At 41.9% G+C, this 17,391-nt stretch overlaps 1 protein-coding gene across 2 annotated transcripts in view; it reads right to left on the bottom strand.

Moving 5' to 3' along the window:
- The window catches only part of GALNT14 (polypeptide N-acetylgalactosaminyltransferase 14), a 300,759-nt gene that overhangs the window by 158,715 nt on the left and 124,653 nt on the right, over window positions 1–17,391 (bottom strand). The window contains exon 2 of one of the 2 annotated variants that reach the window (XM_077340970.1): window positions 8,877–9,049. In XM_077340970.1, coding sequence (XP_077197085.1) covers window positions 8,877–9,049 — 173 coding nt within the window. The remainder of the gene's footprint in view (window positions 1–8,876; window positions 9,050–17,391) is intronic. The other variant, XM_077340978.1, reaches the window with a different exon arrangement.

Here is a 17,391-nt window from a genome sequence, read left to right as displayed (position 1 = left end):
TTTACAGTTCCATACATTTGGACTGTTGAGTCCCAACACAAAGATCCCCATGTAATTTACTCAACCAAGGACTACTGTTTCTACTGTTATGGAATATTTTTGCCATCTCACAGACTGTTATAGAAAATTAGCTTGAATTGTTCTGAATCATTTCTGGATTTTGCTGCTGGGCTGTCCATATCCTTTTTATGGGCATTGATGGATAAGTTAAATACTTTGATTAGCAACAAAGAGTAACAGGGAAACTTATTGTTTTATCTCTTTCCATTTTTTCCATTTTAAAGAAAACAGATCACTCAGTTTGCTCGCAGTCTTTCATCTGGTCACTGATCCATGAAAGAACCTTTCATCTCTTGATCTATGACTTGCTTGGTGCTCTAATAGCAGTTGCTACAATTCCCCCCACCCCCTCAAAGAGTAAAACAATAGCAATGCAACATATGTGTGAGTTTTTAAAACCAAAATCTGTGCTGGTGCACCAATTTGAGTCATATATGTGGGGAGATAATCCCACCTAGTTGGTGCCTCCTGCTTTTCAAGTACTTCTGATATGGCACTGCATCAAAGACACAAACTTTACTGTAATTAGGATTTGTTTACTAAAATGGGACATGTCTACTGAAAATGTTTCCAGCAGCATGCGCCTTCTGTTTCTAAATCACAAATTTCCCGAAACTCTGTTTTCTACTAATGAGTGTGATATCAAGCCACAATAAGCCCTTTGAAATCTTCTATTGTATTGTATTATACGGCAAGGATGCTTCTGGCGATGACTGGCTGAGCTGCTGCCTAGAATGTTCAGTTGCTCAAGAGGCTGAACAGTCTGGTTTGCAGCTTCAGTGAGAGATCTGCCATTTGTCCTTTGGGCTGAGATTAAAACCTCATGCAGGGGCTATAGCTGAGGACTGGGAAGAGGTCCTGGATATAATGAAAGAAAGGATTAAACTTCACACGAACAACCCAGTTTAGTGGAAAGGTGCATGACTGGCAACAGACCAAGAAAGAAGAATCTGAAGGAAAGACAGTAGACTGTCAAGTCACCAGGAACTGACTGGCATTCCGTGCATTCTTAAACAGAGTTACACTCTTCAAAAGCCTCTAAAGTTAATAGGCTTAGAAAGGTGTAATAATGTTCCTTAGGATTGCACTGTGAGACAGGGAAGAGGCTTTGAAGAAGCTACCCTGCACGGGAGGTCGGAAGGGACTGCAGGCCTTGGGAGACACATGACAGCTACAGAGGCTAGTCAAACATTGTAGACATGTGTCATTATTTCTTGGATTTTCTATGAAGAAGAGTTGGTTTTTATGCTCCATTTTTCTCTACCATGGCCCATATATCCGACTCTAGTCTCTAAGCATCTTACAATCTCCTTCCCTTCTTGCTCCTACAGGAAAGCTTCATGTGGAGGAGTCTCCATACTAGACTAACTGTTACCCCATGCTCATTCTTGGCCGTCTATGATGTCATTATGAGCCATTTAATGTTGCCTGTATTTCATAGATGTTTTTTCGAATGTTTTCAAATACTTTTATGGAATGTTAATGCTATTAAAATACTATTCTATCATTTTACATTATCTTCCAGTTTATCACCATTTATTCATTACTAGAACAAAAGCCCATTGAATAACAGACATCAACGGGTGCTAGGAAGGAAGGAAGGAAGGAAGGAAGGAAGGAAGGAAGGAAGGAAGGAAGGAAGGAAGGAAGGAAGGAAGGAAGGAAGGAAGGAAGGAAGGAAGGAAGGAAGGAAGGAAGGAAGGAAGAGGGTAAAGGAGGGAGGAAGGCAGGAATGGAGGAAGGAAAGAAGAAAGGGAGGGAGGAAAGAAAGAGAATGGCCAGAAAGGACTGAAGGAAGGCAGTCAGGGAAGGGGGGAAAGGAGGAAGGAAGGATAACTTTGCTGTAGAGAGTTGTCATTCTGGTGGCAACCCTGTGATTCCCCCACACACGATTTCTGTCCCTGGTGCTCTGTTCTCGAGGAGAGGCAGTTCTCTTCTGAGGCCAGCTGCCACTGCTCTGTTCCCTGCAGCACCATGGACTCCTGGTGAGGCCCCACACTGCTGGGCGCTGAGTCGGCGGGGCACAACAGATGAGCAGCTCATGCGGAGCAGAGAGGGCAGGCAGCCCGATAGAAGCCCACCTGTGTCCAGCACAGCATACCAACAGCCTCTCTCAACGGCATCTGGGCACAAAGGGCAGGTGTGTGTGGGCATTGGCCAAGAGTGCTATTGCAGAGCAGTGGGCAGGGTGATGCAGAGCAGGCAGCCATGGATAGATACCTGCTGGGCTGTCCCCCAGCCACAATAGGCCCCTCATCACAGCCGTGAGATAGAGAGCAGTCATGATGGCCGGAGAGTCAGCAGTACCGTAGCCCTCGGCCAGCGCACTAGCAGGAGCAGCCACAACAGGAGGAGTGGTGTGTACCTGGCCAGATCCCCCCTCCGCTGCCCCATAGCTCCCTCATCGCCACTCACCCATTAGGCTACCGCTTTCCTGCCTCAGCTACAGACCGAGCAAAGTGGGGAAAGATCCCTGGGGCAAGAAGGGCCCCTTGTCCTGGCTGCTCTGGCTGAGAGCTTGAGGAGCCGCCAGTGCGGACAGCCTGACGATGCACAGCCATCAGCTGCTCCAGCAGCAATATGCGGCCCAACGGCCAAGGATGCTGTGGTGAAACAGGACGGGAAAGGGGGCCCAAGTGTGGAACTTGAGCCAAGTGTGGAGGGGGGGCTGGGGAATGGGCGGGGCCTGTGAGAGGGCCGTGTACCCTGCTTGTGCAGCTCCTGGAGGCTTGGCCAGGCCGCGGTAGGCAGACCCCTCATGCCAAGCTCCATTCCTGGAGAAGTCCAGTGGCCAAACTGCCGGCCTAAGGGGGCCTGGCCAATCAGCACCCCGGGGACAGAAGCAGAGTCCAGACTGGCCCCAGACTGGCTCCACCCAGGAGGCTGTTGCCCAAATATTAGAGGAGCAAAGTGTTAAAGATATGCTATTCTTACCCAATTGGCAACAGTACCATTAAAAAAAAATTTAGTTTAATTTTCAACAGTTATTTAACTTTCAACAGACCCAGATTAACAAGTGCAATCAAAATAGCATAATAGCTATAGGGGTGATAAATCATTAATATATTACGACAATAATTTAACAACAGCAATAATTTAAAAAATGATGATGATGTTATCCATTCAATGGTGTCCGACACTTGGCGATTCTATAGGAAAGTTTTCACCATACATTTCTGTCAATGACCGCTTCTATTGGTTGGTTCATGGCTATCCCTGTATCAGCTTTGATCGTGTCAAGCCAGGGGATCCTTTGTTGACCACGTTTCCTTTTGCATGATGTGTCCAAAGTAAGTGAGCTTTAGCCGTAATATCTTGCCTTCTAATGACATAGTTGGTTTGCTCCTCTCTAAAACTATCTTGTTTGTAACTTTGGCAGTCCACGTTATTCACAGCTTTCGTCTCCAATATCATAATTCGAAAGCATCTATTTTCCTTCTGTCTTCTTTCTTCAGGATCCAGCTTTTGCATCCATAGCTTGTTATGGGAAGACAATGGTGTTGACTAGCCAGCACTTTGTATTAAGGCTGATATCTTTGCTTTTCCCTATTCGGTTCATGCTTAACATTGCATACCTGACCAATGTTATTCGCCGTTTGATTTTTAAAATAGTTTTGCCAAATCCTGCTGGTTGTGGACAAGGAGAAAAAAGTTGGCTGTAGTTTCATGCAGGGGAAAAACTGAAACAGTTATGTCTCTAATAAAATCCCCAGTCAAATAAAACGAGGAACTGTTGCAAAACCTGAGAAGCAAAAAACATAAGAAATTATGAAACTGAAGAAAAGAGGAGAAAAACACACCTTGTGGCCACTACACACAGCAATATCCTACAGCACACAGATTGTTAGGTCTATTGTCTTGACCCTGACAAGGAAGTTCAGTCCCTGGAAACTCTAAGGTGTTTGCCCTATGTACTGTCTGCCTTCATGGAGGGTTGATGACCCAATCTCCTTTGTACTCTGGTGGCTTCCTGAAAATGATTAGCAAAAGAATCACACTCTGTCTGGAGGGATCCTTTGAGAGCTGCCTGGAGCTGCTGGTGGAAGAGTTTCCTTCTCCCCACAAAAGATGCCCTGTGAGGTAGGTGGGGCTGATGGGGCTGAGAGCTCTGACAGGACTGCTCGGTCAGAACAGCAGTAGAACTCTGACGAGCCCAAGGTCACCCAGCTGGCTGCATGCAGAGGAGCGGGGAATCAAACCCAGCTCGCCAGATTAGAAGCTACCGCTCTTAACCATTACACTATACCATTCTTAACCACCAATTGTAATCCATGGCCTTTTATTGTTTGTCTAAAAGAATTTGGAGTCTGAAAAGGGCACTTGTTATCTCAGGTAACCAACCCTAGTAGAAATTATTATTATTATTATTATTATTATTATTATTATTATTATTATTATTATGCGGGGGTGGGGCTAGATGACCCAGGAGGTCCCGTCCAACTCTATTATTCTATGATTCTATTTTCCATCGGACAATTTTGGGCCTCCCAATGACTGCAATCCCTCCCTCCCTTCCAGGGAGACACAGTGAAACAAGGCTGTTACCTGCACTGTGTATTTGCTGAATATCCTCAAAACAGTTGTGCAATGATGGAACATCCCCCCCCCCCTTGGGGAGTATTTCCACTCCTCTACACTGCCTCTGTTTTCCCCTGTCTACACCGCCAGCCAAGCCTACCAGATGCCTGGTGTTCTTGACTCTCAAGGTATGCATCCATCCCCAACGGCTGCTCAACTACTTATCTAATGGTACATTCTTCATGCTATTGTTCTGTCATCTTCAATAAATCAGAACCCGTTTACAGAATTATGGAAATAGGAGAGAGAATCAGCCTGTGCTACCCTCTGTGTTCGGTGTGCTCTCTCTCTCTCTCTCTCTCTCTCTCTCTCTCTCTCTCTCTCTCTCTCTCTCGCCCTGTCAATGAGAATTCTTTCCATATTTGAGATCAAGCCCCCCAAATACTCCCACACATAAACAAAAATGGCAAAGGGACCTAGATAAAAAGTGAGAGAGAGAATGAAATGAGAGAACAGTTAAATCTGTTTTATTCTTCAACAGGGCAGATGGTCAATTTTCCATTTGTTATTTCTCTCTAGGAAGGACATATTCTTTTCTCGACTGTTAACTGACATCCATCAAGGCTGTCACCTTTTGTCTGAAGGAAACAGCATCTGATGACAGCAGGAATGTGAATAAAATAATTTCAGCAGCACTCAGTTAAGCAGCAATTCAATATTATCTAGCATACCATCAGCTCCTGCTATGACATTAACATTAATTCAAGGGAAAGGCATGGAGTGGATTGGGACCACACATTTGGTTTTATACACCAACCATTTAGAAATGTCTTGATATCTCCTAAGGTTAATGTAAGGCTTGGCTTAACTTTAAACCCATTATCTCTTCCAAGGTTAAGACAGGTGAAACAATAAAGGCAGAAAGAAAAACTGCATCTATATGGAAATATGTATAACGAAAACTTTTTTTCTGAAGTTCTTATTTATTTTGCTTGTATGAATATAAAAGGTGTTGGTGTTATCACCTTGAAGTGCCTACAGGGTATCTGCTTGGTTATGGCAACGTGTGGCTGGTTTTGCCCAGTCCAACCCAATAGTCTCATTTCCAGAAAATAAGCTGTTTCCTTCAAGGTCTGACCAAACTGTGCAAAATATTGAACTGTTTGCAGTTTGTTCCATCTTTGCACCTTTAAATGACCAACATTATCCAGGCTGCTCTGCCTGCGTTTTGTACCGGTGTAGTCAGCAGATTCAGTTCAACAAGCAAGGGTAAGATTAGCTGGATTCACAGGCTGACAACAAAGACCCAAACACACTCTGAGTAGTACATTTAACCCCAAAACTCTTTTTTCCCCCTCCAATTTATTACATGCCTTTCAAAAATCATGATGACACAAAAGGAAATCGCAAAGGATGACGCAGTAATGAAAGACGAAAAACCGCATGGCTCAACAATCGTATCATAGATATAGATTCAAATAAAGGTGACTTCAATTGCACTAAATGTATTTGTCTTTCACTTGATCTGGAAGAAACAATACATCTTCACATCATAAAGCAGAGTAAGATGGAAAATATCTTCATTTTAACATCATAGAATAGAGTAAAAGAGCTAGCACCCTGGGTATGAGTAGTTTTGCATGTCTTCTTCAGCTCATTCATAAATTACGCATGACCAAACAAAGTCAAATTGAACACATGGCCTATTAGGCAGCAAAGACTGCCTCCTGCTCGATTTAGCCTAGGTATGAAATATTCTTTACTTCGGAGAACTTCAAGGCTATCATCATGTATGGATGCATCTGTACCTGCTTCCAGTTTTACAGCTTTAGAGAAGCCTTATAGTTTGTTAATGGCCACTGGATTCTTAATAACCACTGACTAATTCCCAGTGGATTGTGCTATGGAATATGATGGCTGTGGAAAGTGTTTTCAAGTTGACCTTTGTAGGGTTCAAGGCAAGAGACATTCAGGGATGGCTTGCCATTGCCTGCTTCCTTCTGCATAGCAACCCCTTGGTGGTCTCCCTTCCAAAGACTAACTAGGGACATCCCTACGTAGCTTCTGAGATTCAGCAGGATCAGGCTAGCCTGGGCTGTCCAGGTGGTATATGAGTGATGTTCATTTTCTGGCTGCGTTTTGATCTCCTTTTACTACAAGGGTCTTTTCCATCCTCTTGCTGGCTTATTGCAACAGAAAGGATTGTGCATGAAACCCTTATTCGTATCCCCGCTAATTCCAGCTGGCCAAGGGCCATATCGCAGTCAAAGAAATAAGTTAATTAATGAACAAGTAAATGAAAATGCGACAAATGCTATCCCTTCTAGCTGGCAATTAGCTGCCCTCTGGAAAACAAATGGATATTGTCTGACTTACCACTAACACATTTCTGGCACTCCTGCTGCTTTCTCATTGCTCGTGTATACTGTTTTAGGCCAATGGAATTCATATTTATTTAATTTTTAAATCGGGTATGCTGCCTTTCTGTATAACAGAAATTCAAGGCAGTTCACAGTAACAATAAATAAAATCAAAATTATTACCATATTTAAAACACCAGTACAGAAATTTTAAAAATCCATGAAGACGTAATATGAAATAAACCTAGCAAATTCCAAGCACACATAGTGGGGGGGCACAAGACAAGGCGTATGAGGGGACTGTGAACAAACAGGAGAAAATGTGCTCTGTGGTTTAAAAATTATAAATATACTACCTGCAAACATCTTTGGGGAGAGAGCTCCATAAATGGGGCACTTTCACCCAAAAGGGAATTTCTAGGGTAAATACCTGCCCAACTCCCAAAGGCAGGAAATCTGAAAAAGGGTCTCCAATAGTAAGAAACACTAGAGGTGATGGAAAGCAAGTACACATAAAAATGTAGCCACAACTAAACAAAACCATAAACATTTCAAAGAATTTAATCCTTGGGCTTCTGAGCCCAAAACAAAGATACCTATCAAACTCATTTTTATCCCACCCTTCCTCCAAGAATAGGTTTGCCAACCTCCAGGTGGTGGCTGGAGATCTCCAGGGATTACAACTGATCTCTAGGTGGCAGAGATCAGTTCACCTAGCAAAAATGGATGCTTTGGAAGATGGACATTGTGCCTCACTGAAGTCCCTCCCTTCCCCAAGTCTCTCTCTCCACAGGCTCCATCCCCAAATATCCAGATATTTCCCAACCCAGAGCGAGCAACCTTATCCAAGAAACTGAGAGCAGATAATGGTTTTCTCTTCCTTGGGTTCTCCCTTCCTATTAGGTAGCAGGACTAGTGCCTGCCTCTTCCTGAGGTGCTGGAGAGTCACCACCAGTTAGACCAGACAGCTATATGCACCAAAGGTCTCAGGAAACACAAGACGATGTGTCCACATGAGATTACTTAGCAACAAGGGATATTTCATGTCAGTGGCAGTTATTCCATTTGAATGAAAAAGTAATAAGCCTCAGCAAACGCAAAGAAAGAATTCAGTGTACTACAGCCTATCAGACCGTAACTAACGGACAGACTGAACCAGTAATTACCAGAATTAGTAGGGTACTATATTTAGACATGGATGCTTAGGTTCAAGTTTCTTTCTAACCTAGGAAATCTCTGGGCGGCCTCGGATCCCATTGTCTGCCTCACACAGCCGCAATTCCTTATTTTTAGAATATGAACGGCCTACTTCACAATGCTGTGGTGTGAATTAATACAGGCTAACACTGTTCCTGTGTCACTGGAATTTCTTGCATCAGAAGAAGCGACATTGATGGAACAGGAAGTAAAAATTTCCTTATTCCCCTTCTCACTGCAACCTTTGAGGCCATGTGGCTTTTTGACCAGGCCAGTCCTATAAGCTACAACTAGGGATGGGCACAAACCAACGAAAAGCAGCAGAGAGCAGAAAGCTTTAAATGAACCAATACAATGCAGGTCACCTTGCGAACCAACCTCCCCGTTCATGTGGGTTTGTGGTTTGTGGTTTGGTTCATGATTCAGCCATAAACCAAACTGCCAAAGTGTAGTTCGTGCCCATCCCTACCTACAACTTCAGAATTTTTGAAGTCTCAGTGAGCCCCTGGAGCACACACAGTGTGATTCTGTTTAAAGACACACAGGATCTAAAGTAATAATAAATAACCAAGAAAAACACAAAATTTCCTCAGACTCCTTATTCATAAAATTAAACAAAGACCTGGAGGCTCACACTAGAACCTGGAGTATTTGAATCACACTGCACTGATTAATACATAGGTCATTGTAATGTTATTACTGAACATTCCATGATAAAAACAAGAAGAAAAAACATGGAACCTGTGGTGCCTAGTGTCACGAATGGCACGATCACTTGGAATCCTCTCGCTTTCCCTCTGGTTGAAAGCATATAGCCGATATGGATCCTCTCCACCCTTCCATTTCCGGGCAGTCAGGTACTTTCTTTCTTCAAACTGATCCCAGAGGTCATCCCAGTCAATATCAGAGCCCTGCTGATGCACAAACAGGGATGCTCATCAGAAGAAGAATAACAGGATATCTATCCCCCTGACATGCCATATCCTCCCAGACAGTAGAATGAGGTGGGAACAAGGTGGCAAAATCCTGTCTTAGCTGAGTGGTCTATCATGTCAGGCTGCAAGTGAGAGATACCATTTCTAGCAAGCCATTGCATTTTAAATAAAGGGAAAGCAGAGGTGGTTTGGATTTAAAATAAAAATAAATTAAAATAATAATTTAGCTATCAATACTGGCAGTGGGCAAGGCTGGAATCTTTCACCCTTTGCTACACTGATTATTCTACTTTGTAGTACTTGTTCTGGGCTTTGTTTTTACTTGCAAGGAGGTGTTAAGAAGGGCAGCATTAAAAACTGTATCGCTGATTTGCAGTCTGAAATGCGACAGTCCCCTTTACTGCCTCAAAAGGTTATCCTTGCTGCATGTGTAGATCTAGGCTCATGAATAGCCGTGCAATAAGCATTTGCTTTCATGGAAAGTTTATATAGGTATTTACAGCATTTGTATGCCATCTTTCATCCCGTACAAGGGTCAACAAGGTGTGTGACAATATAAAACATACATCAAACTATAAAAATCACACACACACACACAAAACCAAACACACATAATTAAAACAATTAAAAATAGCATTAAAATACATATAAAACAAATACAGTCATTAAAACACTGGGCAGGAAGGAGAAATCATTGAGGGAATGCCGAACAACACAAAAAAAAGTTTTCACCACTGATGGAAGACAGAAGAATTATTTGGCCCTCTCCTGGATTGCTACTCACCTAATCTCAGAAGGAAGGGAAATTTGAAGTAGGGCCTCCCCAAATTATCTTGTTTTCTGGAATCAGACTGCCCAGTTGAAAATATGATATACATGTTTGTAACAGAGCCATCCCAAGCAGAGTTACCCCCTTCTAAGCCCACCGAAGCTAATGGGTTTAATATTTCAAGTAGCACTGCACATTCCTGCTCACTGGTTTGTTTATGTCTCCTCTTATCCCATGGTCAAAACAGTTCATATGTTCTATAATCAACAGTCATTAAAATTACAAAATAATTAAAATGTAACAATAATTAATACAAAACCGCTTGAAAATGCTCAGATTAATACAGATGCCACAAACTGAAACAGATATTTTTTAAAAACTTGTCAGAAAGGGGGAGGGACTTTTATTGGTTTTGGAAAGCTTCTCTTTACTGATACTTTTAGAACTGTGGAGTGACTGACTGAACATGCTATCTGTTAACTCGGCATAAGTACAGAGCCAGGATGGCCATCTTATGTAGGGCAATTTAAGTGGACCCTGATTGTTTTGTTAGATTTTAATGATGGTATGATATAAAAACTTCCCCATAGTTAAGGCTACCAAATGTTCTTGAAAGAAATGCTATACAACCAAATTTATTAGAAGTAATATCAAATTTGGTAACCTCTTGTGTTATGGAACACAAAGTCTTTTGTGTTATGGAATACATGTCTCCAGACATATTTGACATACAAAATCTAAGGAGATGGTAACATTAAGGTGAGGACTTGATAGTAACATAAAGATGTACAATTTGAAGACCTGGAGAGTAATCCTAAACAAGTTATAAGTGATAGCAACAAGTATTCACAACAACATTACAGCAGTCTCTCACTGATGTTGAGGAGATAAAGTTACACTCATCTGTAACTATTATTCATTGAGTATATTTTGTGCAAGCACACATGAGGACTGTGCATTAGCAGACCTGCCATAGAAGAGGTCTATACAGCTAAGAGCCCCCAGGGGGCACTGTGGCCCAGAACCTTTCCCACTCAGAGACCACATGCTCCCTCACCCTCAGTACCTCTAGAGCAGTGGTTCCCAAACTTATCTGGCCTACCGCCCCCTTTCCAGAAAAAATATTACTCAGCCCCCTGGAAATTAATTTTTTTTTAATTTTAATAGTTATTCATTGCCCCCAAATGCACCTGTGGCCCATCGCCGCCCCCCTGGATCGCTGCAGCACCCACCAGGGGGCGGTAGCACCCACTTGAGGAATCACTGCTCTAGAGCCACAGGTGTGCCTGCAGAGAAGATACTTGATGAACAATTAGTTACAGATAAGTGCAATTTTTTCATCTTTAATCTTCTGCGCAGTCCCACCTGGGGATTTTAGCAAATGGGCAGTGGGCAATGCTTTTCTCATTTGAACAGTGAATGCAGAACTGTATTCCCCACTCAAGCTTCTTGCCTCATTTGCAGTTCCAACACATAGTGGCGCACAAATGTGTCTGCTAATGACCATGTAGCAGCCCAGCAGAATGGACATGAATGTTGCGTGGGCATGGTATCCTGGCTAAAGTATAGCATTTCCTAATAAGAATGTACACAAACACAAAAAATCAGGATCTTTCTGCAATGATTCCACAAACATGACAATTTCTCTTAAACTAATTTGGATGAAGGGCTTTCTTCCACAATGCTGCCTTGTTTGGACACTCTACCCCACCCCACCCCGAGCCTTGGGGATGAAGCCTTAAATCTAGAAACATTGTACCGCTCACCCAAACAGAACATACATAAGTCATATCCATTGGTTTGTGTCATCATCACCGCACAGTGGATATGTTTCTTGAAAAGCTCCTGCTGAGCTATGAGCACTCAGAAGACCTAAACAATCCCAGCCAACTAGGGAACAATTCCTCATACACACACACACACAAAAACCCCTCTAGGGGTCTCCCTTGTTTGTTGGTGGCAAAAGAGGAACTGAAGGTGGGGGTGCTGGGGTATGCAAGCACATGGTCCCTGGGCAGGAACAAGTTCTGGCTCTGATGCCCAGGGCCCCCTGTACAGATCTCTCTAATGATAGGCCTGCTCATGTTCAGTCCCCATGTGGGACTACACAAAAGACTGTTGATGAATATAAAGTTAATTCTGGATTAAGTGGAAAATAAAAAGATGCCGTCTGGGAATTGTAGCTTTAGTTATACTTTTATCAGTCACTGAAGCCATAGTTGTATGTTCCCAGACTAGAGAAGCAAGCTTTTACAGTTATTCATCAGTCTCTCATTCGCTGAAGAGTCAACCTGTCCTTTCGTTTTGCTGCACACAACTGCTTTGTCCTTGCTCTATGGAAGTGAATACAATGAGTCCTTGATAAAATCACATCATTACCGAAGCATAACCTCTTTGATCTCAACCTGCATGTAGTACAGAGAGATGCAAAATGTGTACAATCATTCTTACACCAAAAAAATCGTGATCTTATCCAATAATTGATCTTTTTATTGTTAACTCTGTATCAAAGTCCCTTTTGCTTGCTAATGACACAAAATGAAGCTTTTGAAACAGGCAATTTTACCTCATAATTGATTTTATTCACATCTGACAGCACATTTTCTGTAATAATAGGAAGGGGAGCAGGGTGTGATGGCTCCAGAAAATGAATGTCCCATGTCCCGTGCATCAGCTTCATTGATGGAACTGGTTCAAAATAGCCCTCTAATGTCTACCATTACTTTGCATGTCGAGGATAAAGGAAACACAGACAAGCTGTAAAAAGCCAGCTCATATTGCAGCTTCAGGAAATTTGAAACTGAAAAATATGCTTTGAGCCCCCTCCCACCATGAAAGATTACCTGCACTAAATGGGGATTCAAGTAAGAATTCAAAAAAGTTCTGTTGTTTCTAAAGTTGCCCTGAGAGTTCCTCCAAAGGAGGAGAAAGTCGCAAGCAAAGTTACAGAGACTTTCTTTGATCTTTGATTGTCACTTTCAGGAGAGCCTACACATACTAACAGTTTTCAAAGACAGCTATCATTCTCTGGAGTAGAGCCTTCTACTGAGAACATCTACCAGTCTCCTAGTCTTCAAAACTTTGATCCTTTGGGAAACAGCATAGTAAACACCACAGAATCAACTCTAGCTTCTTCCATGAAGTTCTGTGGCCCTTTTATGTTTAGCCTACAAAACCTTGACTTCTCAGTACAGGGGTCTGCACTGACAGTAGGCTAACCAGTGATCCCTCCCCAAGGCTGAATTGGAATAACATCCTCCTTTATGTTCTCCACATCATTCCCTGTGTCAATTGCTCCAAACAACACAACACATATTCATCCTATTTCTTCTCATGGACCTTCTTATGTATTTTCACCACATGGAAGACTTTCTCTTTTCTTTAAAGATCTCATAGAAAGGATTGTTCATTCCTTTCCTCAAGTATCTGGTGTAGACTAAAATGAGACCACTAGTATCTTAAGCCTCCTTCCAAGTGTTGAATTGAAAAAATGAAGAGTTTTTGAAGTAGAACTTGCCATGCTTCTGGTGGTAGCTTGGTAACGAGTCTGCTTAGCAATATGTCTTCAGTACCTAATCCTGGAATGCCAGTGACCGTTTATGCACTGGAGGTTTCATGCTGGGCTGCAGGATGGAGTTTTAGTCATGGCAGGTTGCCCCACCTCTTCCTGCACTCACATGGGGGAGTATTTGGCCCGGTGTGCCTCATCATGTTTGGTGCTCTTTAAGGCAAAGCAATTGGCTGTGTTGCACCAGTAAATTCATCACAGCAGTAAGCTCACAGCCAACTTTGACATTAATGTTCAGCCCAGGGTTTTCTGTGCCTCAAAAGCAGTTTTCTAAACACTGTAGCTGTCCTGGCTGTTTTTCTGCTTCTCCTTCCTTCTTGATATCTCCTGAGGCTTTCAGGACTCTCAGGCTGAGAGCGTGGCAGAGGGACAAGGAGAGGGTTATTTTAGATAAATCACTATGTTCTGTTGTCTCTGAGCCTTCATCCGTTTTGCTGCCTTTGATCCTCTCAGCTCTATCCATGGGCAAATGAGCTCCCTTTTCACACCACTAAGCTCCTCCAGGTTTTCAGGATCAGGATTTGAAAACATTTCAGGTCTCTGTGAGAGGGGGGAGGGAGTATGCAGAAATGTTACTCTGGATCCAGCCCTATAAATGCACCTCAGTTCCTGGGTTGTTACACTCTAGAACCAATAAATGGATCTTAGGATAAACTATGTAGAATGAAGCAAATCTGGTTCCCAATATGTGCAACTGAGTTCTGTGGGAGAAAGTAAATGGGCTACAGCCACTTTCACCAGAGGCAGGTTTTACCACAATACCTCTAACATCCCCAAGTGTGACTGTTTCTCCACAGGACTGAATGGCAGCCTCCTACTTGCATGTGAATGAGAGAAGAATACAATGCTGCTTTTGCAGCCAATGCAGAAGACAGAACAAAACCTGGTCATCAACCTTGATCTGTACAGAGTAGCCCAGGGACTCTGCAGTGGAGTGTGGTATGCCTCTGTCAAGGCACCCACACCCTGACCATTGCCAACATTCCAAATACATTATTGACCAGAAGTATTATTTCACTGTATCTGTTAAGATACTCTTGCTAGTTTTTTTTAAATGTGGAAACAGAACACTAATAGGAAAAGAAGGGGATTTGATCTATGCTCCTAAGTGATAGCTTCAACGTCAGCCCCGTTTTGATTGCATATCTTTATTGCCAGTAATTATGCTGAAGTCAGAGAGGCTCTGGCTTATTCCCATTTCTCAAAGCAAGTTGGCAGTCGCTGGCAATTGGAAAAATCACCTTTTGACTTGTAGATGGAGTTCATTTGGCAGTGGAAATGAATATGGGCTGCTCACAAAGTCGTTTTTACTCATCTTATTGTTGTTTATAGCTTCCCACAGTATTGTCAAAGAGGAACAGAATCCTTGCTTTTTGAACAACTGAGCTTATGGAGATATAAAGAGGACATTTCCTAAAACCATTCATTCATTTCTAAGGCCATACCCAACTATCAGGCTATTTACAAGCCATAGGATATATGTAACGAGTGTGCAAGTAAGAACCAATATTATATAGTGCAATCAATACTGTTGAAGTTTTTTAAAGGCATCTTGTAAAACATGATTTATTAGTGTAGTAAAACACCAGGAGAAGCAGCAGCAGGTGCATCCTAGAACCACTTAGGGTCCAGAAATTTGCAAGGGCTAAAGGCAGCCTTCAGAATCCATGCTTTGTCAAAACATTTTTCTCTAACAATGGCCATGATCCAACTGAAGTTAAGCATTTTCCAATTCAATTTCTTTCAGCAGGACAGTTAAATGCACGCTTAGCTCTGACCTACTGGGGTAAACAGGAGCTTAAAGGTACTCAACTTTGCCACAAGGGTGCTAATGTTAGATTTATAATATTTTATGGCAACAGAAACATTCTCACTTGATGCGTTATCTGATATATTTAAATATTGGCTAAAAGATTCTTTGTTGAAAAGTAAAATAGTCATTTTTTTAGTAGAAACTAGCATTATAGTTTATCTGGGAGTCATTTTTAAGTAAACATTTTTTTAAACCCGTAAGCAAAACAGCTATTGCAGCAAAAGCACCAGTAAAACAGGACAACGACAAATCCAAATGCAGCTTTTTCCATTTTCAATGTGTCAGTGTGAATTTTTTTGTAACATCTGAATGATCAAAAGGTGAAACAACTTTTGGCACTAACCAAACCATCACAATTGGACGTGCTTTAGCATAGCCTTCTTCCTCACCTGCTGATTTTCTAAATGTACTCTTCCTATTGCAAGGGGAACATTCAACCAGTTGTTTCTTTTGATGCAGTTTCACAAAGAAAGCCCAAGAAACCTTGCAGTGCAAAACGGTGCTCACTGCCTCAAGGCCCCATATGGGTTAAAGAGGAGTCCTTTGGAACAGAAGGTCTTGCCCTGATGCAGAAGACTGTGAGGCGGCTCATAATTTTCATTCTAGGAAACAGATAGCTGGCCTGTTCCTAGATTTTTTAATAAGGAAAAGAAATAATATTGTGAAGGGAAACAGGGATAGCTCTTTGCTCATTCAGGGCAGCACATCACTTATGGATTATTGGATAAGATCTTCATTATAACACTTCCACCATGTATTATCTCTTCTTCCTCTCAAGTAGAATTCTGCCTTGGGAGTTCTTCAGCTGATGTGCAGAAATCTAAATTTAATTTATTACAATCTAACTCACTTGAGGTTCCAAATTACTCTGCACTAGAGAAGGATCAAGTCAATACTCCACTCACCTTTCTTATACAAGACTCCTCTCTCTCATGTATAATAATCATTTTCTCTGGTGTATTGGTAATAATTTTTCTTTTTTTAAATCAGAAATTAGGCCATTTTTCTTTCAGTGCTGTCACTTAATAGCCAGTATTAATTATATGAAACACAGTGAGTTAATAAAGAATGTGAGAACCTGAAAGAAGCTACAGCAGAAGACGGAAAGAGGAATCCCTTATTCATTCTACAACCAAACCTCCTAAAATAGCTCATCAACCTTACCAGTTGTTAAAATAATCCTCTATAATTATCTTTCCTTCATTGGAAGTTCAGACTTTGGCACCATTAACTGACATTTGTGTACACTTTTCCTCAGTCTAAACTAACAACTTTAATTTCAAGTCCTGATCTGAAAACAGAAACTGCTTCCATTTTCTTCAAAGCATCCTTTGGAAAACAGAAGAGAGTTTCTGATTGTGCAGAGCTGTGTATGTGAATTGGAGCTTGGTGGGGCTTTGAACAGTAGCCTCAATCTGCCTACCAGACTTTTAATCAATCCCGCATCAAAGGCACACATGGGTTAAATAAGTCTCTGAATCGGGGCCTCTCTTTTTTAAAAAAAGCATTAACAATTAAGATACTTGCTTATTTATTCATCAATAAAAATATCACACTATTCAAAACTATCTTCAAAGATAACTCTAAGCCAATTTAAGGCTTAAACATTGCCTTAAAATATAAGGGGAAGCAAAGCCTGCTAATAGCGCCATTTCCCACCTTTGTTTTCTTCCTTTCTGCCAACTTCCACTAAGAGAGCATTAGCATTCAGGATCTATGGATCTGGAAGAGGAAATAACTTCAACCCATTTAATAGAGATGCGTCAGAGGCCACCCATACCAGCCTGCTTCTGTGTCACATGCAGGTCACAGAAAGCGCACACTAGGATCCACACCCACTTTCCAACAGGAGATAAGGGTAATGACCCTTACAAAAGCAACCTTGTTAAGTTTACATAACCTTTCTACACCCTCTCGTTTTAAAAAATTATCTTGCAAATATTTTTCTTTTGCATACTGCCCACTGTGTAAGTACCTCCTGCTTTTTCCATGGTGATTCCTAGAATGAAGACTATCAAGAATCACACAGTATTCCAGGGAACTGTAGTTATGTGTGTAATATCAAGTAGCTTCTGTCTTATTGCTAACCTATGAATACATTCAAAACGTCCTTATTACCAGCGTTGCAGAAGCCTTGCAAACTGAGGGCTGTGGCTTCCTTGACTGAGTTT

The sequence above is a fragment of the Paroedura picta genome, chromosome 1 (assembly GCF_049243985.1).
Source record: "Paroedura picta isolate Pp20150507F chromosome 1, Ppicta_v3.0, whole genome shotgun sequence".
Classification (NCBI taxonomy): Eukaryota; Metazoa; Chordata; class Lepidosauria; order Squamata; family Gekkonidae; genus Paroedura; species Paroedura picta.
Note: the sequence above shows the minus strand (reverse complement) of the source record. Positions and strands in the feature narration are given on the sequence as shown.